Here is a 27,862-nt window from a genome sequence, read left to right as displayed (position 1 = left end):
CAAAAATTCAGAGGGCAGCAGTGCAACCATTAATGTTGAAATTGCCAGGCTGGTGTCTAATGTAAATGAAACTACATTGATTTAGTGTTACCCAACATGCCTCTCCTACTCGTTCATCTTCTGCAGTCTGATCAAAATCCTTCCTTCCAGGTAGCTACGGCCTCATGCCCTATATAAGCACAGAAAATAATGTCATCACAAGCCTTAATGATGAAGGTAGTTATAGGACAAAAGCCCCTGCAGCAAGTTGGGTATTGGGTCATTGTTCCTGGTAATGTCATGGTGCCATTTCTCGCTATTTTTAGAATTGTTCCCTTTGTACAGCAAATTTCTCATGTAGTTGCTTAACTATATAGAAGATCTCATCTTCACTGGACCTAGTAGCAAGAAGCCATCTTCCTCTGACTTCTGGAAATCAGAAAGACCCCTAAAAGCCGAAGAGATTGATAAAAACTTGGTACACATCTGCCTGCAAACCTAAATTTATACTTTGAAAAAATGAGGATCTCGACTCAGTCTGCTGCTAACCCTTAATGCAGTGACAGTCTGAGCACAAAGACCTTGCAGAAAATTTTGCAGGCATCTAAATTATCTGCTCACAGTTTCAGAAGTAACTCAGGGATTCAGTAAATCAGCATGGACTTAGTTTCTAAATTATTTATATGCTTTTGGAACTCTTAGCACAGATCCAAACTTCTCCACATTTTGAGGGAAGAGATGTGGAACAAGGGGTTAGGAACTTTCGAGCCTTTCACGCTAAAAATGTTCCAAACTATATATCCAAGCCCTTTTACTGTTATCTACTTTGTATATTATGGTTGTCTCAGACACCTTAGCGTGAATTGAAGCTCTTTGGCTTGGTTGCCCTGTAAGCACAGAAGAAGCAACCCGTAAATTCCCAGTCTGCAGTCTTAATAGGCAAGACGGATAAAGAACAGTTATTATTCCCATGTTACTGGCAGGGAAATAAGACATAGGAAGATTAAATGACCAGCGCAAGGTCACAACAGGAGTCTCTAGCAAAGGTGGGGGCTCAACCTAGATTTCTTAAGTCTCTGCCCAATACTTTAGCCATCCATTCACTTGCTTTTTAAGTACCCTGTCATTATTTCTGTGAAGAAAATTATGCAACTCCTCCAGCAGCCAGTACTGTGTAATTCAGCTTGTCTGAAGGGGAATATGAAATGGCAGTTTCAAAAAAAATTAACCCTCCTGCCACACAATCTGGCAGCCCTGTCAAAACGTCTCATTTTTTATCTTCTCCTCCTCTGGTGGGTATTTAATTTCCCTCTATATTCTCAGAATACTGGCTGGGGCTTTATCTGCACTACCCTACAAAACCTTTGCAGGAGTCTCCAGGGCCTTGTGGAGGACATGTGCTGTAGATGAGGGACGTGATAGTTTTGAGCCCTTCATTTCCATCCCAGGTGTTCAGATCCACCCTGCGTTACTCGTAGCTGTCACTTGCATAGGAAGGCTTCCTGGCAGCTTCTCTGACAAGCAGCAGTAGCTCGAGCTCTGCAGGAGGACACAGGAAGCACCCCTGCGTACGGTCGCCCATCGCAGCGGCACATCACTCAGCCACACTTTTAGATGGGGTGTTACAGGCTGGCAGAGCTTTTATTCCTGATTGCCGTGTCAATGCAAGTAGGAGCTGCACCTCTGATGCCAATGTCTGGTTCAGGAGAGTCTGCACCTTTGGGTGATGTCTCCATCACCCTGGTGGCCTGGTTTGGGACACTAATTCTTTCGGTGGTGACCTCAATAAGAGAAGCCAAAGCATGCAGAACCAAAGCGACAAAGGAATTTAATCAAGACAAACCAGGGTGCCTCTGGTTCCTGCCCCTCGCAGAGTCAAAATCCTGCCCCAGGCCTTTCAGGCTGATGCAGTTACAGCCCGTCTGCTCCACGGCCGCCCCCACCTTTGGCTGTCTTTGACTTCCCAGACCAAATAATCCATTTACAGCTGGGTCGGGGGCAAGGTATTGAGGCTCGAGTACATTTCATATTCACGTATCTACAAGGAGAGGCTGTTGTGACACCACTCCTTGTGCTCTTTATTCTCTTTCTCATTACTAAGCAATTTCTTTATTCATGTAAAAAACATTTTCATCCGCTGCACTTCTACCCCGTGATGCTTCTGACAGCCCACCCAAGAACTAACTGGGGGCAGGCTCTGATGTAAATTTGGGACCTAAAAAGCCTACGTGGTGTTCCGGTGATTTCCATAGGCATTGTATGGAGAGGAAATTAATAGGAAGCTTTAGTTAATAGATACTTCAGATAAAAGTGCGAGTGCATCTGATCACCATAGCAACATGAAAGAGCCAGCAGGGAGAGGAAATGTCACTGTGTCTGTGCCTTGACCTGCAGCATAAACAGCCTAAGTGCTGTGGATTTCACACACGGATGTTCGCAAGTGGGGACAGAGACACGTGCAGGCACACGGCCCCACATGCACACAGCCCACTCACGCGTTCAGCCATTAGATATTCGCACACCGTGAGCCGGTGCAGACAGACACGCACATGAAGGCTGACACGTTAATATTAAAATGGACCACACGTGCCCAAATTCGTTGCTGACAGCTATTTACTTACGAGTACACAATTTTTAGCTTGTGACCGTAGGTGTGTATTCACACATCTGTGTGCAGTGGGGACATGGGAATACTCCCACCTAGCAAATAACCCATCGCACGCAGCCGCTCCTCCCATGCCAGCGTGCAGGAAACTGCGCTCGCGCAGCACTGACACACTGGAGACGCTCAAGGCACCTTTGCTCCTTTTCTTTTCAAGCCGCTGCGTCCCTGAGCACATCGCACACGTAGATGACACGCTGGCATGCACAGTCAGACCTTGTGCGGGAATTCTGCCACGGACACTTTGGCTCTGGCTCTCAGGAGCGCTGAGCACCTGCTGCTCCCGTTGACTTTAACAGCTGCTGAAGTGAAAATTAGGCCCACGCTGTCTGTTATGCAAAAGCAGTTTCTTAGCAACAAAAATGATATTCTGTGCGAAGGCAACATGCATTAGCAGGATAATCCTAGGTAATTCCAGACAAGACCTAAATGGGTGGATGGATGGACTGAATAGTAATAATGACAGACAGAATAATAATGGAAATGATGAGGCTAATCATATTTCCCTGGAAAGGAGAAGAAACAGCTATAAATAAAATACAACAGGAGAAACCCTGTGCCAATTCCCCATATAAAGATTAGAGCCACTTAAATTCAACTTATGCCCTAAAAATAGGTTATGGTAACTAAAGCTTCGCTCATCTAAGCTAAGCTATTTATTGCCTTGAATATTTTTCCCTCACTCCAGCCATGTATTATCATTCAGGAATGGAGAAAGCTGTACATCTTGCCCTATGGCAGGGATCAAAGGGAATAAATCTGTGTTTGCTGTTATGGATGTGGCTTTGCTACCTCCAGACTACCTTGTCCTAGGCAGAAAAGCTGTACTTTAAAATGCTCTACCAAACCCAAATGATTAAAACACGTCCGACTAATGCTGTACTAGCACGCTGTGCAGCTATTGTATTTTGAAGTGCAATCGCTTCAAGGAATTTAACAGAAATAAAACCTCCCATGAAATTTGCACACGCTGTGAAGTTATAGAACAACTTTGTCAGCCCCGGTGGCACCTGCCTCCCACAGGGAGACCCCGGGTCGCCTTCCCCGGGCTTTCAGGGCGCCCTGGCACAAGGACCTGGGGCTCTTTCCCGCCCCAGGGCCCCACCTCACACCTGGCTCCGCTCCCTCCCGCCCCGGGCCTGAGTCCGCCAGGGTCCGCGGCGCCGGCCCAGGGGCAGCCAGGCCCCGGGTCCGGCCGGTCTCCTTCCCCTGCGAGAGCCGCGGCCGCGCTGGGTATGAGCGGGGCAGGGAACGCAGCCAGCCCCGGGCCCCACCGCTCCGCCCGGCCCGGCCCTCCCTCAGCGCCACTGCCGCGAGGCGCCATCCCGCTCCCCGCCCCAGCAGCCCTTGCGGTGGCGCAGCGCGGGGCGCGCTGGGAAACGCAGGCTCGGCGTCCCCGGGATCCCAGGGGAGGGGCTGCGCTTCTGGGGGCAGCGGGACTACACTTCCCAGGGTGCCCCGCGCGGGACCGCGGCACGGCCAGCCGGCTGCGGCTGCCGCCCCGTTCCCGCTGCCTGCCGGGAAACCGAGTCGCCGAGGAGCCGCTCCTGCGGGGCCAGCCGGGCCGGGGCGGGCGCGAGACTACATTTCCCATCGTCCTCCTCCCGCCCCGCCCCTGCGTCCGTACGGGCGCCATTTTGTTTCGCGTTGCAACCTAAGATGGCGGCCGGGCGAAGAGACTGAAGGTTGCCGCGCTGAGGTGAGGGGTGTCTCGCCGGGCGCCTCCGGCCCCGCAGGGCTCCTCCCCCCGGGGGGCCGCCCTCGCCCATCCCCTGCCCCGGGCCGAGCTGGGGGCGTGGAGGAGCAGCCGGTCCATGGCCTGGAGGTGGCCGGTGCGGTCGCCGCGGCCCCCGTCGCCATGGACCTGCGCACGGCTGTGTACAACGCGGCCCGCGATGGGAAGCTGAAGCTGCTGCAGAAGCTGCTGGGCAGCCGGAGCCGGGAGGAGCTGGAGGCGCTGACGGCAGGGCCCGGCGGGGGCGACGGCCCCGGGGGAGGGAGCACCCCGCTGCTGATCGCCGCCCGGCACGGGCACCTGGAGGTGGTGGAGTACCTGCTGGATCACTGCGGAGCCCGCGTGGAGGAGGGAGGCTCTGTCAACTTCGATGGGGAGACCATCGAGGGGGCCCCGCCGCTCTGGGCGGCCTCGGCTGCCGGGCACCTGGGAGTGGTGCGCAGCCTCCTGGATCACGGCGCGTCAGTGAACCAGACCACGCTGACCAACTCCACGCCGCTGCGGGCTGCTTGCTTTGATGGGCACCTGGAGATTGTGCGCTACTTAGTTGGGGAGCGCGGGGCTGACCTGGAAGTAGCCAACCGTCACGGACACACCTGTTTGATGATTTCTTGCTACAAAGGGCACCGGGAAATTGCACGTTACTTGCTAGAGAAAGGGGCTGATGTCAACCGCCGGAGTGTGAAGGGGAATACGGCCCTGCATGACTGCGCTGAGTCCGGCAGCCTGGAGATCCTGCAGCTATTGCTCCGCTCCAAAGCCCGCATGGAGAAAGATGGCTATGGCATGACTCCGCTGCTAGCTGCCAGTGTCACCGGCCACACCAACATTGTGGAGTACCTCATCCAAGGAGGGCTGCAGCAGCAGGAGGAGGAGGAAGTTGCAGGGAACCAAAATGGGAGCCATCAGAGGTGCTGCAGCGCTGACAAGGAGACACCTCAGGGCTGTGATGAAGACGGGTGTGAGAGATGTTGTGCCTCAGCTTCCAGTCAGGATGAGCAGCAGGTCCCTAACGTGTTCTGCACTCGAGAGGCTGCTGTGGAAGCACTGGAGTTGCTGGGTGCTACGTTTGTGGATAAGAAACGTGACCTTTTGGGAGCCCACAAGTACTGGCGAAGGGCGATGGAGCTTCGCTGTGAGGGAGGGCAATACCTGCCTAAACCTGAGCCCCGGCAGCTGGTGTTGGCCTACGACTATTCCCGGGAAGTGAGTTCGCTGGAGGAACTGGAAGCCTTGATTACTGATCCAGATGAGATGCGCATGCAGGCACTGCTGATTAGGGAGCGCATCTTGGGTCCTTCCCACCCAGACACTTCCTATTACATCCGTTACCGAGGAGCAGTCTATGCTGACTCTGGCAACTTCGAACGCTGCATTAACCTGTGGAAGTATGCTCTGGACATGCAGCAAGGCAACCTGGAGCCTCTCAGCCCGATGACTGCCAGCAGTTTCCTTTCCTTTGCTGAGCTTTTCTCTTACGTGCTTCAGGACCGCTCCAAAGGCACTTTAGCTACCCACTTGGGCTTCTCTGACCTCATGGGAGTACTGAGCAAAGGGGTCCGGGAGGTGGAGAGGGCTCTTGTGCATGGCAAGGACCCTGTAGTTGACTCAGCGCAGTTCACCAAGACACTGGCCATTATCCTCCACCTGGTCTTCTTGCTGGAGAAGGTGGAGTGCACCCCGGAGCAGGAACACCAGAAGCGCCAGACTATCTACCGCCTGCTAAAGTGCAGCCCCCGGGCCAAGAATGGCTTCACTCCTTTGCATATGGCTGTGGACAAAGATACCACAACAGTGGGACGTTATCCTGTGGGCAAGTTCCCATCGCTCCACGTTGTGAACTTGCTTCTGGAGTGTGGGGCTGACCCAGATAGCCGTGACTATGACAACAACACCCCGCTGCATGTTGCTGCCCGCAACAACTGCCCGCTGATCATGAGTGCCCTGATGGAGGCTGGAGCCCATATGGACGCCACCAATGCCTTCAAGCAGACTGCTTATGAGCTGCTGGATGAGAAGCTGCTCACCAAGAGCATGATGCAGCCCTTCAATTACATCACCCTCCAGTGCCTTGCTGCTCGCGCCCTGGACAAGCACAAGATTCCCTACAAGGGTTTCATCCCCGAGGAGCTGGAAGCCTTCATTGAACTGCACTAGGGCGGGAGAGCTGGAGTCCCCAGCCTTTCCCGTCACCTGTTTCACCCCGCAGAGGTAGTGCAGCCTGAGATCTCAGGCCATCCTTCCCTAGGTGCCGAAGGCCGTCGCTGTGCTGAGACAGGCTGCAAGCTTTGTCCTCATCTGTCACCATCAAGCTGGCGTGTGCAGGGGTAGGGGAGGAGGAGGCTCGAGAGCTCATGGCTGTCCCTCATTGTTGTCATCTTCAGGTACCAGATATCTGCAGTGCACTGTATCCCGAGGAGGCTGCAGCCCCTGCCTGTTCCCATGCCAGCCCTCTTGTCCTGAGAAGGAAGGAAAATGGAGATCCCTGTGACCCGCTGCCTCTCCCACTACTGCTGGTTTAACTCAGCGTTAAGCTTTGGAGCAGCTACACATCACACATGTGCTCTAGCCGTTTCCATCCCAAATACTGAACAGATAGGAATCAAGTGAGGAATAAAATATCTTCCAACTAATTTTTTCCCCACCCCCTTCTCAGATTTGGTACAGTACGAGTCTAACAGCCGAGTAGCTTGTGCTCTGCTGAGGTAGTTGCCTTGCCCGGCAGTAGGGCTGGGTATGCTGAGGATGTTTATTTTTTCTCCCTTGGTTGGCCAAGTAGCAAGTGGTGTTAAAGGCCTGAGATTTCAATGATTGTGCATAAAGCTGGGTTATTTTTTCTCTTCTAGAGCCAGGCCCTATCTATGCTGCAAGACTTCTTCAATTCTGTAAGATGTAGTAAGGTCAGTTCTGGTCACGTAGTTTCATCAATAGCTGTTGGGTTTTATGAATGGGGAGGAAAAACTGCTACCTTAAAAACAAAATACTGATGTGGCGTTCAGGCCCTTAGCTTGCCCATTCTGCACACGTTTGCTCCCTTCCCCACGTGAAGGTCCTTTAGCTCCAGAGGTCAGCAGGGATTGAGCTGTACAGCGGGGATACGGCCAGGTTTCAGAGCCAAACCAGTGCATTTTGAACCATCTGTGAGGATGTGCTCCTGCAAGCCCTCTAGGATGGGAGGTACTTGCGGTGTGGGTGGTGCTTGGGGGGTTATTAAAGCAAGTGAGTGCTGGTGGCATGTTTGCATGAGGGTGGTCTGAAGGAAGTTGCAAGAAAGAAATGAAAGTTAAAGGTGCCGCCTTCTTCTGAGGTTTATTAGTATCAACTGGTTGGGCTCTATTAATTATCCCATTCTGAAAACCTACATGGAGTGGGTCATTAGCATCTGGTTTTGGCTTTTGATTCTTTTTGCAACTTTACTGAGGATGGTGCTACTTCAAAGATTGAATTTGAAATCTCATTTGGCTGCTGTTCGGGCAAGCTCCTTTCTTTTATTAGGATCTGCACACAACTCATTTTTCTCTTGAAATCCATAGTCTCAGGGTAGGCATTTGCCTCCATTAGCAGAACCCTCCTAGGTGGTAAACAGTCAGTGTTGGTAAACATGATGCTGTTCCAGCAGTTTATCTTCTTGCAGGGGGAGTGGCTGGGCTTTGGCAGCCTGTGGCTCATTTCTTGGCCCTGGGCAGAGTGGAAAGCACAGTTGGGGGTGAAGCAGCTGCCTCTGAGCTTTGGGAAAGGTCAAGACTGGGAGAGCAGAACCCTGATAAACAACCATGCACTATATGCTACTGAAGCTTCTCTACTTGTATTTATAAGCCAGCATATCCATATGCCTCAATAATCCAATGCTCTCTGCCCCTTGAAGATAATGTAGATCTGCCATTACATTTTTGCAGTGTTAACTATAATGTTTATTTATAAAGCAAGGAGGTTTAACTTTTATTGAGATGTAAAGTGCAGAGTTAGTTTAGCTACATTCTATTTTTTTTTCTCCTGTTGGCTGAAACCTGAACTAAACTGCAGGAATGGAATTTGTTAATTTGTGAGCTGATGAGCGCTCTTAACTTTAAATAATAAAACAAAAAATGGCTGCTAGAATGCAAGTGCCTTGGACTTCTTGCTGGTAAGCCTGTATTTTCAGCTTGTTTCCTAGGGATGGTACACTCGTGGGTACGGAAGTACTGGGTGTTGGCAATCAACAGATGGGATTGTTTCATTTCATCTGGATTTACTCCTGGGAAAAACTAATCTGTACTGCAGTTGCAAACATTTCCCCTGAAAAAGAGTAACACTGACACTGAAATAACACCTCTCTTTATATACTTTGCCTTATCTTTTGATGTCAATGAAACAGTGTGAAAGGATGCTACTCTGTTATTACTACTCAGGTTATTACTACTCTGTTATGCTACTCAGGTATTACCTGCCTTGTATACAGTTGGGACCGTGGGCATAGCAAGGAGAAAGAGGGATGCAGTGTGGCTGTCATCAATTTATGTTTTTCAACCCCAGAGCTGTCAGTGGGAGGTCAAAAGCAGACAGAGAAATTAAAGGTACTGGATTTAGTTCCACACAAGAACTTGGATTTCCAAAAAATGCTTGGCCTTCTTCAGGGAGGATGGGAGCAGACGGATAAGGTATTTGAATGTTTGTCCCTTCGTTGATTGCTCTATCCTTAAAAATAATTCTTGATGGTTTGATCAAAATGTTGCTGCCTTCTGTTTCCTTTGAAAATGCTAGACGTGACATTTAAGCAGTGTCTGCAGTTCTGTGGGACGTGCTTCTCCCATCAAAATACTGCTGCTGTGCTATAGGTGATCTATCTTCAGGTACGTAGGAGGGAAGCTGCCACCGCAGGTACAAGGAACCAGATAGCCTCAGGACTGAGGCAGCGGCTGATCGTTGCTGACTGCGATCCCATCCCCTATGCAGAGCTGTTGGGAGGAGGGAGATGAGAAGAGAGTTCTTCCATAGCTGGGATGGGGAAGCAACTCTGGAACTAGGATTGTGTCATCAGGTAGCTGGGGGATCCAGTCATGTACAAAAGCCTCAAGGAGGAGAATACTTTGTGTGATAGAAAAGGGCTTGAATTTTTTTCTTTTTTAACACACACACACACACACACACACATAATCTGTAATTACATAGTAAGGACACAGCAATTAAATATTGATAGTAATGACTGGGTGGGAGAAATCACCGCATGAGTTTAGGGGTAATTGCAATGAACAGTCCTTATTGTAGGTGTTATCTGGGCCAGCTCCAGTATGTGGGGCAAAACAAGGAGTTGTAGGGAGCAGTGAAAGGTTTCAGTGATGAGTTTGTTACCTGAGTCATTATCTTGGACAGAGAGTGGAGGGTTTTTTTCACTGGGGTGGCTACAGACCCTCCTGTAGCACATTGCTCTCCAGGAGCCCTTCTGTACACTGCCACGAACGAAATGTCTGCCTTTTATTCCTTTCTTAAAACCTAAGATGCACTTTTCTCTCTCTCATACTGGTAATTGGCCCTCTTGACAATAAAGCCTTCCATACACATTTCTTTAGAAATGCAAAAGTGGTGAGAAATTCATTGGGGTTTTCCTGGAGCCAGTTGCTGGTGCTTCTACGGACATCTTTGGAGCCTCCTAATGCCCTAAGCTCAGTGTTTGCAAAGATAGTGGCCTAGAGCATAAAGATAGGGATACCGTGTCAGCATTTCCCAGGTTCCCAGAGAAACTGGGGAGGGAACGAGGGGGTCACAGGCACACGTGCGTTCTCCTGGTGAAAAACGAGGCCCTGGTGGCAAAGGTCCCTTTCTGGGGTGAGCAACAGCAAAGAGGGCCCTGAAAATGTGGGATGAGTGAACCCGCTGACGTGGTTAAAACAGGGCTGTGGCTCTTACGTGGAAGTTGCTCCCAATAACCTTTGAGCCTCTGGGCCCTCCACACACTGTCAGCTTAAAAAAAAAAACACCCAACCCTGCAATGTTTTACAGTCTACTACCATGTCTTTCCCTCTCCCTTTCTCCGAGCAAACCTGATGGGACTGTGTTACGGTTGTTTACGAGCTAGGGCAGCTTCCAGTTGAGCAGTTTTGCATGGCATTTATTTATAGAAAGCAGAAGAGCTGGGGAAGGAGTGATGTATATGTTTTCTCCCAAGGGGAGGGGCTGTCCTGGTGGCCGCACAGCGACAACTGCAGTGTGACGGCAATTGCAGTAACACAACACCTATTCGAACAAAGGTGATGTAGAGGAGAGAAAATACGGAAATAGAAGGAATTCAAGCACTTGGAGGATTCCAGCAGACTCTATAAAGAGAAAACGAGTTAATCCATTGTCACTGGGTCCTTCGAAGTTAAAAGCCAAACTGTTTCAAAGCTGGAAGCCAACGACTGATGGCAGCTTTGAAATAGCGATGCTTTTATGTGGTTCTTGTTCTGCTCAGGACAGAAAGGACTTTGATTTGTGCAAGCCTGGGGTCTTGTGCTAGTTCTCAGCCAAGGAGGTCCAGGAGGAGCTAAGCCTCCTTGAGGTGGGGGTGAGGGAGGCAGAGAGACCTTCCATGGACAGACCCGTGAGAAAGGACCTGTGGCCTCTTCAGAGGCAGTTCTGTGGGATTTAAATCCAAAACCGACAGCCGCTGCTCTGTTGTGGTTTAAGAGTAGCGACGCATCAGCTATCAGCTCCTACGTCTGGTGGTGCCCAGGACCTCCAGAGCCTGCGCTGAAGTTTGGTTCGTGCCCAGGCTCTCCAGCGTCATCCTGCAGACATCCTCGGCCCCTCCTGAGGGCCACAAGCTGCTCGAAAATAAAAAGGCAGCAGTTGCAGCTTTCAACACAGGGCAGGTGGAGGGGACTGTCCTCCTTTATACTGTTATCTGCTATCCTCTTGAGGAGCCAGGACTAAGGAGAGACTCCCATTCTGTTCTCTCCTCCGTGCTGGGGATTCGTGTCTCAGCAGTGAGCTTTATTTAGTAGGCTGGTACTTGTTTGGGAGGGCATGCGTTGTGCAGAACAAGCTTGAGGTAGATTGAGCCAGAGAGGGAGAGTGAGAATTGGACAGTCTTCAGCCCAGTGACCAGAGCGCTCGCTGAGAGGGGATTAATGTCAGCTGAACAGTTTTTTCTCCAAGGAGTTATTAATGTCTTTCTTATGCAGGTGTTGGTTGTATGGCTTGGATGGTTCTTGGACGGGGACTATAATGCAGAATTAGGCCCTGTGAGTGCCCAGCTTGGGTAGTCCCAGGTCCAGGACGGTCTGTGGCTGTCCTGCGCTTTGGCTGCCAGACCGTGCTGGCTCCTCTCCAATTGAAGCCTACTGGGACAGCTATTTGGAGTGACACGAGCTCACGCACATCTGCAGAAATACCCGAAACGGGATCACCCCCCTCCTGTATCAACCACACTGGCCCTCGAGGTCCATCTCAGCGAGGACTTGGCAGCTCTCGGGCTCCTTCCTAGGGTGAGGAGGACGGCGAGCGCTGCCTGCGGCTTGCAGAGCCCCGGGCGCAGGGAGAGCCGCCTCTGGAGCGCGATGCTGTTGGCTGGGCGCTGGTCCGCAGAGGGAGCAGTCCCATTTCTAGTCATCTGGTGGCTTTGGGCTGACCTCTGCTGACAGAGCAGGCAAAAACGGCCGCGGCAGAAGCCGTCGGAGGGCGAGCGTGGGGTCTGGGGCTTTGCTTCGGATGCCCTGCTTGTGTTCAAAGCTCAGCAGAGGTCTGCCTGGTATAGCCCTCGCCCGGGTCCTGCAGAACACCCCCCCATTCCTGGCCTTTTTCCACCCCTTCTGTAATGCTCTGCTCAATGCTTCTGTTTTTCCAGCAAACTTTTTCCTCAAAGGCAATGACATGAATAGGTGGAGTAATGTCCATAGGGACCGTTTCTTTGTGCAGCAGCCGGTCTAACAGGGCCCTGGTCCCACCTCTGGCCTTTTACAAGCAGGTAAGAACAGAGGAGTGAACACTCAGCTTCTGCCTCCTCGGACTTCCTCCGCTTCCCCCCCTCTCATTCCACCTTAAGTAATTTTTTTTCCCAAACACAGCTTTACTGTAAAGATTCTTGTGTAGCCTTCGACCTGACATGTAATCTCAGTTCTTTAACAGAGTTTTTGTAAATACAAAAATACTTTCCTTCAAGCCATGCCTCCAGGGGCACATGGGAATTTTGTCTTTCACAAAGAAAAACTTCTCTCTCTGTAGTTTCAGAGGGGAACTGGGAAAAGTCATCTCTTGCTGCCTCAGCCCAGAGGCCTGCAGCCTCTCAGAAGGCTGTGAAGCTGGTTTCCTGAACCTTCCGGGCTCTGACGCGAGAGCCTCGGGGGAAATGGCGCTGCTGGTATGCTGCAGCAAGGGGAGTGCGCCGCGCATGCCAAGTACGTATGGCATGAGGGGCCGGGAGGATGCTGTGCGACCCCGTGCAAAGAGGACTGCTGGAAGAAAACAGTGGGACCTTGTGGTGCTTAGCACCTTGACAGGAGGCCACAGCGGCTCCCCAGAGCATCCCCTGAAGATTTTCCCTCAAATGATTTGGTCAGCAGCAGATTATGAAACAGAACCCCAGTGTGCCAGCCCCCTGCACCCCAGAGGTACAGGCAGAACACTTTTCCCGATAGGCCTGACTGCCCCTTTGCTAATTCTACAGGAAAGAACCAGAGAAACAGAAATAAATTAATTAAAATTTATTTATAAAACCTTCCGGTAGCCTCAGAAAATCAGGAAAAGAGTTTTCTCAGTTACTTGAAAATAAGCACAAGGAAAACAGTCTCAGGAGATCGCAACCTCTTTTGTCCAACAAAAAAGGTAATTTTCTCCTGTGCTCCAAGAAAGTGGCACCTTTTACCCACAGTGAAATAAGAGTAATCCCAGTCCCAGCAGAATCACTATAATCTAGGGTTTGAAACTAAGTGTGAGCATCTCTGGCCTCGGCTGACTTGCTGCGTCTCTGATCAAGCATTCTACCTGGTTTCTTCCTGGCTGTCCTGTGGACCTGGTGTGACAGTTTCCACCTGCATCCTGTTGTTGTTCCCAATCTGAACCATTCGAGCATGTTGAATGATGAGGGGTGGGATGCCTCCTGGATCTGTCATCATGTTGTAGTGGCCTGACGGGAGATGAAGTGGTTGGAAAGGAGGGGGACCCACCTGAGCAGGCATGGGGTGACCAGCGGCTGGAGGTGGGTATGTGGCAGGAGGGACAGCCGAAGCGGGGGGGCACCACTGTTGGGGTGATTGCTCCAGCAGCGGTGGCTGTGTTGCTGACAGAGGCACCTGGGGAAGGGAGCCAAGGTTCAGAGCAGCGAAGTTCTGCAGAGTTCGATTCCGTTCCTGATATGCCTGTAGTTTCCTTATCTGCATCAGGTCCCACATGGCTTTCCTCTCCTTGATCCTGCTGGTGGTAAAGGTGTTCTGCACTGTCTTGGAGAACCCAGGAGAGTTCTCATCCAAGGGCATCAGCCCACTGAGTGTGGTGGGAATCTGACTCCGCTCCAGGGGGTTCTCCTTGGGCACAAAAGGGATGACTGAGTCGCGCTTGGATGGTTTCAGGATGGACTCCATCAGAGCAGTGTTTGTCTGAAACATACACAGGTCGCATGGGAAGTTCTTGGTCAGCAGAAGGATGATGAAAGCAGAGTTTTCCATAGCATCCTGGAAGCAAGTCAGATGGCTGCGCCCGGCAATGAAGAAGTCCTCACAGAGTGTGGCACCGTTGGGAACCCCCATGTTCTCCAGCAGGTCCTTGACCCGATGGGCAACAATCTCATCTTCGCTAGCGTGCAGGACAACAAAAGTGAAGAACTTTCCACCATCTGGCTCTGATGGGGGCACTTGGAGAGGAGGAGGCCAGGCTGGAGAGGGGGACGAATGGAGGGGAGGGAGATACGGTAAGTTGGAAGGAGGGGGAAGGGTTGAGGAGAAGGGATAGATAGGAGGAGGAAGGACAGAGGCTGAAATGGAAGCAGATGCGGAGTCAGAAGAAATGCCTGCTGGAACATAGGAGTCCTCCTTGGACATGTGGGCAGGACCAGTATCCACTGTAGCTCTTGAGTCGGGAAGACCTGTAGGTAATTGCTTTTCATCTTGCTTTTTGTCTGTGCTTTCTTTTGGTGCATGAGGTTCTGCTGCCACTGTGCTGGAAACATCACTGCTTTCCACAGGTTGGTTCACAGCACCCATTGTGGGCAGCTGCGTTTCAGGAACAGGGAGAGTTGGATGACATGAACTGACCTGCACAACCTTCTCCGGTCGGGAGACTTGGGCACCTGTGTCCTGCCCAGGATGAGAGTTGGGTCTGCTGGCCCAGCTTGTTTCCTGCAGGCCGTGGCTCTGTCTGTCCCCGTCAGGCTGTCCAGCACTGCTGGTCCTCCCTTCGCACAGCCGGCTGGGCTGGGGGACATGCTTGTGGGAAGAAGGCTGGGTGCGAAAAGCAACTGTTGGTGACGCACTGATCTCAAAGTGACTGGGGAAGGAGGGACTCCCCAAGGAGCGCAAGGTCTGTGGGCCTGAAAGGTCCGAGTTGCCTCCAATCTGCACTGGGGAACTTCTCACCACGTAGTTTGGCCTGGCCATCTGGATAAATCCTACGCCCTTATCAGATCTCAGCGTCTGAAATTTGTCACCTGGGCCCATGCTGACAGCAGAGCCATCTTCTTCCTGCTCCTCAGGTGGGATGCTGTTGAGCGTCTCCCCCTGCGTTTCCTTGCTGGCATTGCAGGCGTTGGTGGCAGCCTGGCAGGCTTTGTCCATGGCTTCACGGCTGCACAGTTTTTCCTCCGCCAACACTGAGTAGATCTGTGCCAGAAGTGCTATGGCACCTGCATCCAGCTGGGGAGGCTGCAAATCCTCCCCATCTTCCTGCGCTCCTGCAGCGCCCAGTTTGGTCTGGTGGACGTACTGGGCTGCCCGGTTATCTCCCAAGGCATCCAAACAAATTCTTGCATCCGCTTCTTGCCCCAGAGTAAGCAGGACCATGGCTTGCAGTAACTTGCTGCTGGGCCCAAATATCAAGTGCTTCAGTTTATACTTGAGGCTAAGGAGTTTGTCTTGTGGGATCTGGGATAGAATATTAAAAACGTCCTCAAAGCTTGGCTGGAGCTTGGCGCTCTGTGCCATCTCATCAGCTGGTGGCCCAGATGACGGACTGAAGCAGCATGGATGGAAAAAGCATATTACAGCACTTGGAGCGAAGGTCGGTTCCCCTGCGGTGCTTTGTGACACCCCGGTCACGCTTCAGGTACCGCGCAAGCGATGGCTCTTTGCTGCTCAGGGGCTCATCTCAGAACCGGGATATCTCTGTCCCGAGGGACCTGCGAGAAGAACACAGGACAACGTTCAGAAATAGCGATGTGGGGAGCTGGGGGGTGCTCGCAGAGCTCCCAGGCTCTCCCTCACAGCTCTCAAGTATTTTTGCATCTGTTCAGTGTTTGCAGGTCTGCCAGTGCTCCACGCATTGTTCCAACTCTCTTATTAAGCAAAGAACAACTTCTTTGCGTGCACTTCACGTTAATTACAACTGGTTTAAAATACTTCCTGAACTAATAATGTATTTAGGTAAATCCAAGTGTCTGTCTGCTCCAGGCAGCTGGTCCCAGCCGCCTCGCAGGCTCCTTGCGATGGGCAGTCGAGGAATAAAGCGCGCTTAGAGGAAGCCCTTTCAAATTGCTCGTGCCGGGAGGGTCGATAACCCGCATACATGCAGTGTCAGGCTGCCTAATGTCGTGGTGGACACGTTGTCTCCATCCACATCAGCTCCCTGAGCCCTGCGAAACCCTTGCACTCACCAGAGGCCCCTGACCGGGGTTAAGTTAAACAGCAGAAGTTGGCCGGAGTGGCGGAGCGGGTGGCCGGAGGGTGTGCGGGCAGCTGGGAGAGCCCCGCTCCCAGGCACTGACTGAGCCCGCTGGAAAAGCGTTCCCTATTTAAAGGGAGCACCAGCGGATGCCCCAAAATAGCTCTCGACTGGGGAAAGTTTGCAATTTCAAATCGGTTTTCTCTCTCTCATAAAAATCCTCTCATTGCCTAATGAAGGAGCTCGAGCCGAACCTGAGGAAGTCGCTGGCTCTTCCATGAAAACCTCTGATTCAGTGCAACGGCGGCAGCAGGGGAGGGCAGGCGCTCGGAGGGGCAGCCCCGTCCTCCGCCGCTCGCTGCGGCCTTCCGCCCGCTGACTCACCCCGCCGCCCGCTCCTCGCCCCGCTCTCCGCCCCTCAGCCTCGCCCCGTGCGCCGGCAGCGGGGCCGGGCCCCGCGGGACCGCTCCCCCCGGGGAGGGAAGCGGCCAGCCTACCTCCGGCCGGTCCCGCTGCCCGCGGGAGGGCTCGCTGCGGCGGGGCCGGCTCGTCCCGGTGCCCGGGGCGCGGGGCGGGGGGGGGGAAGCGGGGCGATCCGGACTGCGGCGGGCCCCGGGGGAGCGCCCGCCCGCCCCGCCGGAGCCTGGCTGGCACACGAGGAAGCGGCGGCGCCCGGCGGGGCGGAGCGGGGCACGGCCGGGGCGGGGGCAGCCCGGAGCGAGGTGCGCGGCGGTGCTCGGGCGTCCGGGGCAGGAGCGTCTGGGCGCGGGTGAGCCGCCCCCCCCCTCCGCGGGGAGGGGTCCCGCTCCGCGCTGCACGGCCCGGCCGTGCGCTGCCCCCCGCGCTGGAGCCAGGCAGCGGCAGCGGGTTCTCGGTGCCCTCCCCGTGGGCGCCTGAAGGTGTTAAAGCCGAGCGGGCGAGGGGAGACTCGGCCTGGGAGCCGACATTTCCCTCTAGTGAGAGGCCGTCGGCATTACCTCGGTAAAGCGGCGGTGTCCGGTACGAGCGGGGCTGGAAAGTGGGGGGGGGGGGTCAGAGAGGTGTGGGGGGAGCTGGAGGGGGACAGACGCAGCTGAACCTCAGGAGCAGAGGCAGAGGTCTGGGGGACAAAATAGCAAAAATACTTCTCTGCTTAAGACTGAGACATGGGACCTGCTAAAAGCATTTATTTTTTCCCTCCAGCACGATGGGGGAACAGGGGAGTTGCCCAGAGAAGTGATTTGTTAACACAAGCTTCTTACCAACTCAGGCTAAAGGGAAGACATAATGCTGCGGCTTTAGCTATACACAAGAAACAGGTATTTCTTTGAACGCAGGTCATGCTTTATTTTGAAGTCTGCTTGCCCTTATTCCAGCCTAACAGGGACCAGGCCAGGACATAAATTACCAAAATAAGTTACATTAGAAATTATTACAAAGCATTGTTTGCTGGGAAAACACGCAGCACCTATCTCCCCTATTCTACTAACAGGATAACCTATTAGCATGGCAAAGTAGCTCCTGGCAAAAGCTGCCTCCTGTGCCAGCCTCTTAACAGCTGAAAAGGTTTATTCGTGGAGCTGCTCACACGCAGATGATCCCTGAAGTCTTAATAAACGACTAGGAAAGAAAATCCCACTGCAGATTGACACGCTTAAAAGAAAAATCCCACCTTGCTAAGTGTTCCTCTGTGAAAGAAAAAGCGTTTGGCTGCCCCATAAAGAGAAGTCTTTTTGAGAAGCAGCCCCTTGCCCCCAACTGTTCTGCTCTGCTGCAGGGCTGAGCCTCACCAGAGGCACAACAGGCGGAAAGGAAGTTGGGTCTGTAACATGTATTTTTAAACTTGTAGAAGGAGGGAAACCCTATCAAAGGTCAAGCACATCATCCTCTCAAGATCTCTGCAGCTTGGATGAATTAAAAACAAATCCAGCATTAAAAATAAGTTGAGACCACTTGTTCTCTCCCATGACTTGTCTCAGCAAGAATTAGCCATTCACAAACAGCTGGGCTGACTTAAAAAGCTGAAGTACAGGTCCCCATCTTCCCTTCCAGTGCAGCAGCATGATTTAAAAAAAATAGTAAATCAAGATACAGAATCACCCCACCTCGGTTATCAAGTCTCCTTGCAAACTACATCTTACTGTAAACTCAGCCTGGGACAGGGTGAGAGAGCAGGAGGCACTCCTGGCACGATTAGCAGTTGGACACACAATTAAAAGATGAAGTGCTCTTCTAGCCAGGGAGCCTTGGCCAGAAGAGCTGGAATTTTTCAGAGATCTTCCTCTGGTGCGTTAGTTTTTATCTCCTTTGCAGCCAGTGCCACCTCTGTGTCTTTCTCTGCCTTCTCTTCCTGCTTCTCCAGCACTTCCGACCCTTCCCCTGGGATCCTGTTTGCTCCCTTTGGTTCTTTGGGTGTCTTAGCCACCTCCTTTGATGATGTAGCCTTTTCCAACAGAGGTGATTTTGTATCAGTCACCGTATCTTTCTTCTTCTGCTTTCTGCTATCCTGTGACACTGCAACTATCGCCCTGAAGGGACCCACAAGCCAGTTTAGCGGGATGTTCCGAGTTACATACTCAAACAGGTCATCTAGGGACCTTCGGGCTTCTGCCACGCAGTCCTGGCTCTGGGTCAGGGTGGTGCTGGATAGGTCCTGGAAAGACATAGCACTGGAAAAAGAACCATGGAGCTTGTGGATATTTCGAGTGGCCTGATGCACAGCTTCTTGGATGTTGCTGGGGAGGCCGTGGATGCTGGCTTTCAGATTCTCATAAACAGGTTGTAGCTGCTGGGTGATGATACGCAGCATAGCTAGAGTCCGTGACTCTACCTGCTGGGAAAGAGATATAGCTCAGTTACTAGAGCAGATGAGATGCACACCATCACCAGAGGCCTGATCAAATACGCCCTTCTAGGGGTACCTCTGCTTGGGAGGCAGTTTTAATTTGGTTTCCTTTGGGTTGGGTCAGGCTCCAGTCTACCCACAGCTGATGGAGCTTCTCCTGGCCATCCAGAAGCTTCTGGCCAACCTCTTGTTTCACAGATTCAATCTGATGGGAAAGCAAAAGAAACAGCTGTATTGCAAAAGCACACACAGAGAAGCATGAGTGCTTCCCTCCCAGGGAGGGATCCGAGATGGCATGCAGCTGGTGCAGGATGGAGGAGGAAGAGCTTCCATCTGGATAGCAGGGCAGGAAGACTACAGACAGGAGGAAAAAGGAAAAAGCGTGTTTGTACCAGTTTTATTGCCAGCTGTAGTCGTGAAAGAGTATCCTGGGTGCTTTGCTTAATGCGCTGCAGTTTGTTGAGGGAGTGCCGGTAGGCTCGGTGGCGGACTTTGTTAGAGAGGGAACCCAGACGCACAAAGTAACTCTGTTGCTGTTTCTGCTCCTCCACAGAAGCGATACCAAATCCCTCCACAGCAGTGGCCAGCTGACCTGGAGGAAACAAGAACAGAGATGCAGCTGTGCTCCACTTCCCCAGCTGTAAGTGGGGGGGGAGAGGTAAGATCACCCAATGAAAAGCATGAAGGCTGAAGCTTGCGGTGTGAACAGTAGAGGTTTGTAGTTGCTGAGGTGTTAAAGGTAGGCTAGTCCCTGCTCAGCGTGTTCTCTTCAGATAAGCAGACTTGACAGATAGGTTGAAGCATGCGCCCACGTGTTTATTTGCCTTGAGGCTGACGGGCAAGGACCAGCTAGCAAATGCTTGAACTCTGTCCCATACCATGTAGCAAGCCAGTGTTGACAGCCAGCCAGCTTAGTGACAGATTCAGAGCTACCTGTCTACTTCAGAAGATGAGTCTCACAGTGTCAGGTGCTCTCTAGTCATGTGGGAAAGGATTTGCATTCACAACCGCCAGCTAAGCTTTTTCTCACCTAGTTCCTCCTCTGTCATCGGGAGGTAGTGATCCACCAGATCTTCTGATATACCCAGGACAGATTCCACACCACCTGCCACTGCTTGGCTCACTGTCTTGGCTTTGCTTATGCTGTTGGTCACCACTGAATTAGTCATCTCCACACCCTCCTGGATAGCCTCTCTGCTCTGCTCCAAGGCTGTATTTATCTTGCTAGTTATGGTGCCATATGCAGCATCCAGAGCTGTGTTGACTGTAGAAGTGACCATTGATTTGGTCTTCTCAACACCATCCTGAACAGCCCCTTTGGTTAGGTCCATTGCTTCGGTCACCTTATTAGTCACAAGGTCCTTTGCACCCTGGGCAGCCCCTACAGCAGCAGTAATAGTAGAAGCAACCGCAGACTTGGTCACTTCAACGCTGTCCTCCACAATATGTTTACCGAGGTCCACAGCTTCAGTCACCTTGTTAGTCACAAGGTCCTTGGCACCCTGGGCAGCCTCCACAGCATTGACAATAGTAGAAGCAACCGCAGACTTGGTCAGTCCAACGCTGTCCTCCACAATATGTTTACTGAGGTCCACCACTTCGGTCACCTTGTTAGTCACAAGGTCCTTGGCACCCTGGGCAGCTTCCACAGCATTGACAATTGTAGAAGCAACTGCAGACTTGGTCAGTTCAATGCTGTCCTCCACAATATGTTTACTGAGGTCCACAGCTTCAGTCACCTTGTTAGTCACAAGGTCCTTGGCACCCTGGGCAGCCTCCACAGCACTGTTAACAGTGGAGGTGACCACTGACCTAGTCAGCTTGACGCTGTCCCCAACAACATTTTTAGTGAGGTCCACAGCTTCAGTCACTTTATCAGCCATTGCTTCTTTTGCCTCACAGGCAGCATCCATAGCAGATGTGACTTTGGTGGAAACCAGCTGCTTGGTGTCTGAGATAACCTACAACAGGGAGAGGCAGAGAAAGATACATTTTTCTTAAGTAGGTTTTCCCTCCCTGAAGTAACTTTTCCATATGGCTAAATTGTGCTTGCAGTCTTGTGGCAGAGCTGGGGAAGTCAGTACACCTGTATTTACATGGACATGTTCACCTCCACGTGCTGAAGGCATCTCTCCAGCTAGCAGTCTCATCAGCTAGCCCATACCAGGGACTGACCTGACAAAGCAGTGCTGGTGAAGTTTATTTCCCCATACTCTTCTGTACGCATAACAGTTCCATCAAGCAAGAGATCAAGTCATGGCTTCCCCAGGAAAAGCCTTTACTTTACCTTATCTGCCGGCTCTTGAAGAAAAGGCAAGTTCTCCTCCAGTTGATCCAGTCCTTTGCAGGCATATTCATTTACAAGTGCAACTAGACAAGACAAGAGGTACCAGTTTACTCGTCTATTTAGAGAGGGTTTTTTTTACCCTACAGTGGTCAATTCAGGTACACTCATGAAAGCAAGCCCAAAAAAAAAAAATCACTATTCTGCAGTGGTGCGTGTGTAGGGTGTCTTGTTCAAATGTGAACAAACCCTACAATTTGGCAGGTTCAAATAGTCTCAGTTTTGCCTTCCCAGCTCCAATTGGAGCATGATACTTGCCCCTGCTGGGTACGACAATTGGTTTAAAGGGTTGAAAAGTGTTGGATGAGGCAGACTGAGCTATATCCAAGCTGCACACTGCTACTACCAGTTGGGATGCTCATGACTTGGAGCGACAGAAAAAGCAGGGAGCTTTTGCTTAGGGACTTAAAGAAACGACAGACAAGAGGCCAAACTTTGCTTCTGCTCGTAACAGTTTCATGTCCATGAAATTCAGCGGGTTCACTGAGCAGCTGAGTGGAAGACTCAGTGCTACAACTAACAGAACAATATGCTATAAGAGATGGGTATCACCAACAGGCCCATGAAACTCCCCTCCCCACCTATTCCTCTGTGTAGAAAGGGTCACTCCAGCCTCTTCACTTACGTTGTGGCTCAAGCTGGTTCAGGATGGGCTGTGCCCCACCAACCACGCTACCTACTGCGACAGCGGCCACAGTCTCAGCCACATTGCAGACGCCACTGAGGTAAGGATGCGTCTCCTTGGTATAGTTGTAGGCAGATGAGACCAGGTTGAATGCAGAGTTGAGCAAGGGCAAGCTGGTTACCCGATTGACAGCACTCTAAAACCCAGGAGAAATAAGTGACATTAGAGGCCCAGCCTCAAGCTGGTGGGTGAATACAAGCCATGTGTCTATTCAGAAAGATCCTAAGGGGACATCCAGTCTCCTCATCCTTCTTAAACTCAGAGTTGAAGAGACTCCTCCAAAGACCACTAGCAAGTCAGCAACAAGCCAGGATTAAAAGTTTGAGCTCTGGGCTCGTCAATTCTGAGTCACACTGGGTTTCAGCACCAAACCCAGATGTGGAAATAGGATCTATAGCAGCTCGCGTTTCAGAATTACTTGCGTTACTTGAGCCAGCCCTGAAGTTCTCTTGAGCAAGAAAAGTTAGCTTCTGTATTAACCGAGTTTAGATTTAGCCACAGTTTCATACGGTTAATCTTTCTGCTTCTCCCAGCTTGGTTTTGATGTGCTGACAGAAGTTAGTTTACCAGCATATCTGCCAGCAGGTCGTTTAACCACTGCATGTTAGTACTAGCTGGCTGCCCTGGCACCTACCGCTTGCTGCTGTTCCTCGGCCTTTGGCAGATCCTTTTTTGTGGTCTTTTCTGATGCCATACTGAATTCAACTGCAGCTGAAAGGAAAAACAAGATTATAACAGCATGAGTACAACTTAATTTCCCCCAGTGAATTAAAGTCTTAGCAAAACTGGTGAAAAGCAGAGAGCAAAGTTAAGATCCATCAAGCAGTACGTCCTAGGAACACTCGTGTGGCATCACTAATCTTTCTTGCAAGGGTGTGAAGATATTTGAGAGGCTCCATGATTTATGATGTGCAAATATTTATGTAGGACAAGGACTGTACTCAGTCACCTCCCTCAATCCCCAAACAGCCAAATATTTTAAACTGAATAACCATCCTACTTATTTTATTGCTGATAACATTTGACTGGCTTCAAAGTTGCAGGTTAGAAGGGGGTGAGAACTATCTTATCTGTCATGCATTTTCTCTGCTAGAGATACTTCTGGTTCAGCTTCCCACTGCACAGGCTCTTTGCTGGCCAAGGACTGGAACACTTGAAAGGTGCACCCTGCAGAAGCCAGGCTAACGGTGGGAATCACTGAACGTTGTCTCACTTGATCGTGACAGATAGCAGGGCTTGCTAGAAGGACAGCAGAAATACAGCTGCAGCAGGGATTGTTCAGACAATAGTATAAGTAATTTTTAGTTTTAATTTTCAAAATGTGGCAAGCTCAAACAGTTTAGTAATGGAGTTTAAACCCAGAAACACTTATTCTGAAAAAAAAGTCTGAACTTGCTTTTAATACCCTTTAAGGGGGAAAAGCCCTCACATTTCCCCCACTTTGAAGGGGAGGTGGGTTTTGAAATGGCTTAATCCATTTTCCTCTTCGGGAAAAAAAGAGACTGGCAGGACTTCAGCTTCCCTTCAGAAAGGTGTCAGGGCCAGAGACGCTGAAACAGCAACAGGCATATTTTACTTAAAAAGTGTTCAGTGTTCATAGCCCCCTTCTTCTGAAGGCTCACTCTGGAGTAGCCTTTGCAAAGGACATTGAGATGAGTGTCATTTTAGAGTCATCCCACTGCACCTGTGTTCATAGTAGGAACTTCTATCAACTTCCCACCACTAGCAACTCCAGCAACACTGGCGGTCTCGCTGCTCTGGGAAGACTATGAAAATCCTTCGAAGTTTTCCTAGGAGAGTGAGCCGGGTTTCGCAGCTGCAGCATTCTGGCTGGCTACCTTGAAACTTGGGTTCCCACCCTACTGACCAGCTAGGCAGGGAATCTCTCCTCACTTCCCGTGAAACCAAGTCTCAGAACTATTCTCGTTACATAATAGGATTAAAGAAGTTAAGTATAAAAATTATGCAATATCTTTAATGTGTATTGGCTTCCCTAGCATCAACCTAGGTCAGTATCTGGACACTCCAGTATCGTGCGATAAATCCAGGATTACTTCTCAGCCTTAGTCAGACGCAGCAGGGGTTTCAGCATATTTGTTCTTCATTGCAGCGTCTGCTTTTCTTTCCCTTGCCAGTTAATTCCTATTCTTAGAATTGCGATGGCATTTTCCAATGGAAAACCCCCAAACCAAAATTCCTCACAAACTGGATTCCCAAGCCAAGCACTGCTCCAGGCTCCCTGGCAAACCCTATCCAAAAAAACTTGCCATCTGATTTGCAACAGAGACCATTGTCTTGTTTCTTGTGTTCTTTGACTTGTGTAAGGTTTTTATTTGCTGTGGAAACAGGAACAGAGAGGTGGGGAAGCAGCAGTGAAACAAGCATTTGTTAGCCCTGGACTGACTACGGATAGAGCTCGGGGAGACATCTCAGGAAGTAACTTGGCAGGATGTCAAATATTGCAGCATTAACTGTGCTATTAGTCAGCGTTTTAGCGAGATTCAAGCAAGGCAGGGATGCAGAGGGCTGCATGTCTACAGCAGAAGTTGTCACAGAAGTTGGGACCCCCAGCCTTTTAAGTGAGAAGCCGGGAGCCTTCTGCACATTCCAGTAGCCACCCTGCCCAGGGGCTGCCTAATTTCACAGCACAGCAAAAATACAGCTTGAACTTCATCAGCCTGGGAGAACTTCAAGAAAACTGCTCCAAACTAAAGCAGGGCTTGAACATAAAGTCTCAGTCCCAAAGTCCACAGGGTTTGCTCAGTTAGTGGTTACTCCTCTTGCTCTGCTTTAGGGCAAGCTTGTTGGTTTTCCTGAAGCCAAGTAGGCTGGATCAGTCTGCAGCCCTGTCACAGGGCAAAGCACAACTATTTCAACACCATCACAAACAATCCCTTTGCTCAGTTATTTTACTTCTAGACAGGTGGGAAAAACTCAAGCTGCAGAGCGTCTTCCTGGCCTTGGTGTCAGGGTTAGCACACAGAGGCAGAGTGCAGCAAAAAAAGAGGAGAGGACTCTAGTTGCTAGCGTAAATCAGGAGTAACTCCTTGGCTGATGTAAAAACTAGTAGAAGGTTAGAAACAACCTCAGAAGTCCTAGGAGCCCATCGTAATTATGGATGCAACCGTGTCAGTGACGATCCTTGCAGCACAGTCATGTTAGAACATGGTTTGCTCTCCTCTGTGTAGGAAGAATTGGGGTGTGTTGCAACACCAGTATTTGTTGTGCGGGCAAATCTTCATGAGCTCGCAGCATGGTTTTGTTTTCTCTTTCTAGTCTCTCCCCTGCAAAAGTGTGAGCAGATCTTGTTTTACTTCAGAGGTTGAAGGAAAGCACAGTGCTTAGCACCTCTGGGTCAGTCCTTCCGGAATCCTTTGGAGAAAGGCACAGCTTCAAGGCAGGGTAGTTGCGAGTGGGAGTCCCAGCAGGCAGACCCCATGCAGAACCACGCAGAACCACCAGGCAGAAGAGCAGAAACAGCATCACCATTTGCTTTGTATGAAAGCGATGATCAGATGACTTCATACCATTGCTACATCAGAAATATTAGGTCACCGCTGGAGAAAGTTCTTGAAACAGTAGTTTCAGAGAGGTGAAACTCTTCAGTGCACATTTCTAGCATGGCACAATAGCTTAACTGCTGCTCATTGCCCAACCGGGCACAAGTCTGAACTCGGTGAAACAGCAAGGGCAATGCCCCCAAAACTGCCGAGCTGCTGTCGTTTTCCCTGCCTCGGTCGGACTGTCACAGCCAGCGCAACGTGCTAGCCTGGCAGAAGGGCACGTACTTTCCTGCCGGGGTAAGCACCTACCTTGATTTCTGTCGCTCTGACAGTGACCAGCAGACATAAAAGTAGTTCTTCAACTTCTGTCAGGTTTTTATTTTTCCTGTGGAAGGAAGGTAGCCTGCTGTTATGTTGTCCTGCAGACAGAGAGGGAGGATCTGGTTGTTCAGGAAGGTTTTCTCCTTTCCAAATGAGTTTTGCCTTGGGAAGACCGACTGAGCCATGGCTAGCATGCCTGGTTCAACAGCTTGACTAGCAATTCCTTATTGACTATTTAGGAAAACAAAGCTAAATTTAGTGCTTTAGATATGAACAGGGAAGGCTAATCAGGGCAGAGGTATTAATTTGTGGTCAAAGCACTTATTTACATTCTTTTCGAGGTTTGCCACCGATACCCCAGTTACCATAAATGCAGTGGGCAGAACTGGGTCACAGATGTCTGCTGCAGTGGGGAATGGCACTGCCCGCAGCCGAGGGAGTCGTTTGCAAATGCTCCCGGGGCAGAGGTAATTTTAAGAGGAGGATCAGATGATTTTCCCAGCTTTGACCTTAGGACATTAGTTTCAGAATTGCTGGCAGAGGTGCCCATCTAACCTTTCTGGAAAAGCCAGCAGCATTAGGGAACCTGAAAGATTAAAGCTACTTTTGCAGATGGAGGCAGGGTTTTCCCCCCACATGCTTCCAATGGAAATTAAGCGCCACAGCCAGTGGCCATTGCTAGATCAGTAACTCCTTGGGACAGCGAGCATCCAAGCTACTAGAATTTGGAGACATTTTAGGAAAGAGAGGAGAGAGTTTAATTAAAACAGCATCTGGGCTTTCCAGTACTTTCCATTTACCAATTTTTCCATGAGGACAAAACCCTGAGTTTCAGACTGAAGCTGTAACTTGCAGAGCAAGCAGCATTAACACGTATTTTCATCTGGAAGTTTCAGCACAACCAGCTTCGGTAATTGAAGTCCTACACAGTCATACGCAGTTTCAGGTAGTCACAACCACATTTAAGAACCCTGTTAGTCCTGAGAAATGCTAAGCTAGTTTGCCAAGCGCTCCCTCCAGCAAGCTGCCAGAGCCGTGCATGGCTGCAGCCCGTCTGCAGAGACACGGTGCTCTTGAGCAAGAAAGAGGTTACTTGTCACTGAAGCCACCTCCTTCGTTAACACTATTAGCATGCCTACACCAAATGATCATGTGAAATAGCTACAGGCACGTCTGGAAGCACTGTCAACAGGAAGGGAATGCCCAACTGATCCATCTGCCTCCTGAGGCACGTACCGCTTCCCCCCACGTCAACACAAGTCAGCGGTGATGTCCCGGGTGCACATCACGCGCTGTCCCTGCGTGGGAGAGCCACCTCCTGTGGACCCCCTCGCACAGCTTTGGTCCGCGGCAGGCAACAAGCAGAAAAGAGCTTTCGGACCCAAAGCTGCTCAAGCACAGACCCATAACGTTACCAAGAAGTCATCTCAGGGCTAGGAAGAAGTCTTTAGGGAAGGATTTGAAGCCTTTCAGCTCATCCCCAAGGTACAACGGATGCAGCATGACACCATAAAATGCCACCTTTGGCCTCAAAAAGCCAAGACACCCCCCCACCCACAGATGGGGAAAGGCAGCAGAGGCACAACACACAGCACCGGACTTTCCCGGGGAGCTGGAAAAGCCCCGTGGGCACAGCGGGGGGAACACAGCCCCTCAGCAGGTACGGTTTTAGCCTCAGTGCCCCCCAGGACCAGGAGCCCAGGGATGGAGCCAGCGCCGAGCCCAGCCTCCACCCCGGGAGGGGTGCAAAGAGCCACCCAAGGCGAGGGGCAGCCTTAGGGAGGCCCCCCAGCCCCGAGCCAAGCCGCAAACCCCACAAACGCCTCCCCACCAGCCCTGCCTTACCTGGCTCCTCCGCTCCCCAGCACCGACAAGACGGGGAGTGCAGGGCCTCGCCCCACATAAATACCCCAAAGGCCTGATGAGCACCTGAGGGAGCCAATCGGGACGCTGCAGGTGCTGGCCTGGCCAATGGGGAGGGGATGGGAGAGGGCGGGGTGGGAGGTGTGTGTGGGGCGGGGTGAGGGAGGTAAGTGGGGGGCGTGG

At 51.2% G+C, this 27,862-nt stretch overlaps 3 protein-coding genes across 4 annotated transcripts; 1 reads left to right on the top strand and 2 right to left on the bottom strand.

Moving 5' to 3' along the window:
• Positions 1-4,499: 4,499 nt before the first annotated feature.
• FEM1A (fem-1 homolog A) lies at positions 4,500-8,920 on the top strand. Of its 2 annotated transcripts, none has more exons than XR_009484547.1 (2): positions 4,500-6,587; positions 6,761-8,920. XR_009484547.1 is itself a non-coding variant. In XM_009809801.2 (2 exons), exons 1-2 carry the CDS (start codon positions 4,500-4,502, stop codon positions 6,531-6,533), a joined length of 1,881 nt encoding a protein of 626 aa, XP_009808103.2. In that variant the 3' UTR covers positions 6,534-8,920. The 2 variants fall into 2 exon arrangements, 1 of the variants encoding a protein (XP_009808103.2); XM_009809801.2 differs by having other exon boundaries at positions 4,500-5,255; positions 5,409-8,920.
• Positions 8,921-13,215: 4,295 nt separating this feature from the next.
• TICAM1 (TIR domain containing adaptor molecule 1) lies at positions 13,216-15,337 on the bottom strand. The gene has a single exon (XM_009809799.2). It carries the CDS (start codon positions 15,320-15,322, stop codon positions 13,310-13,312), a length of 2,013 nt encoding a protein of 670 aa, XP_009808101.2. The 5' UTR covers positions 15,323-15,337; the 3' UTR covers positions 13,216-13,309.
• Positions 15,338-18,387: 3,050 nt separating this feature from the next.
• LOC104252488 (perilipin-3) lies at positions 18,388-22,686 on the bottom strand. The gene is made up of 9 exons (XM_009808552.2): positions 22,604-22,686; positions 21,933-22,105; positions 21,251-21,333; positions 20,850-20,924; positions 20,208-20,333; positions 19,994-20,090; positions 19,356-19,555; positions 19,040-19,168; positions 18,388-18,948 (listed from the first exon to the last, which is right to left on the bottom strand). Exons 1-9 carry the CDS (start codon positions 22,684-22,686, stop codon positions 18,388-18,390), a joined length of 1,527 nt encoding a protein of 508 aa, XP_009806854.2.
• Between the last annotated feature and the right edge of the window lie 5,176 nt (positions 22,687-27,862).

The sequence above is a fragment of the Gavia stellata genome, chromosome 32 (genome assembly GCF_030936135.1).
Source record: "Gavia stellata isolate bGavSte3 chromosome 32, bGavSte3.hap2, whole genome shotgun sequence".
Lineage (NCBI taxonomy): Eukaryota > Metazoa > Chordata > Aves > Gaviiformes > Gaviidae > Gavia > Gavia stellata.
This window is presented reverse-complemented; position numbering and strand designations above follow the sequence as displayed.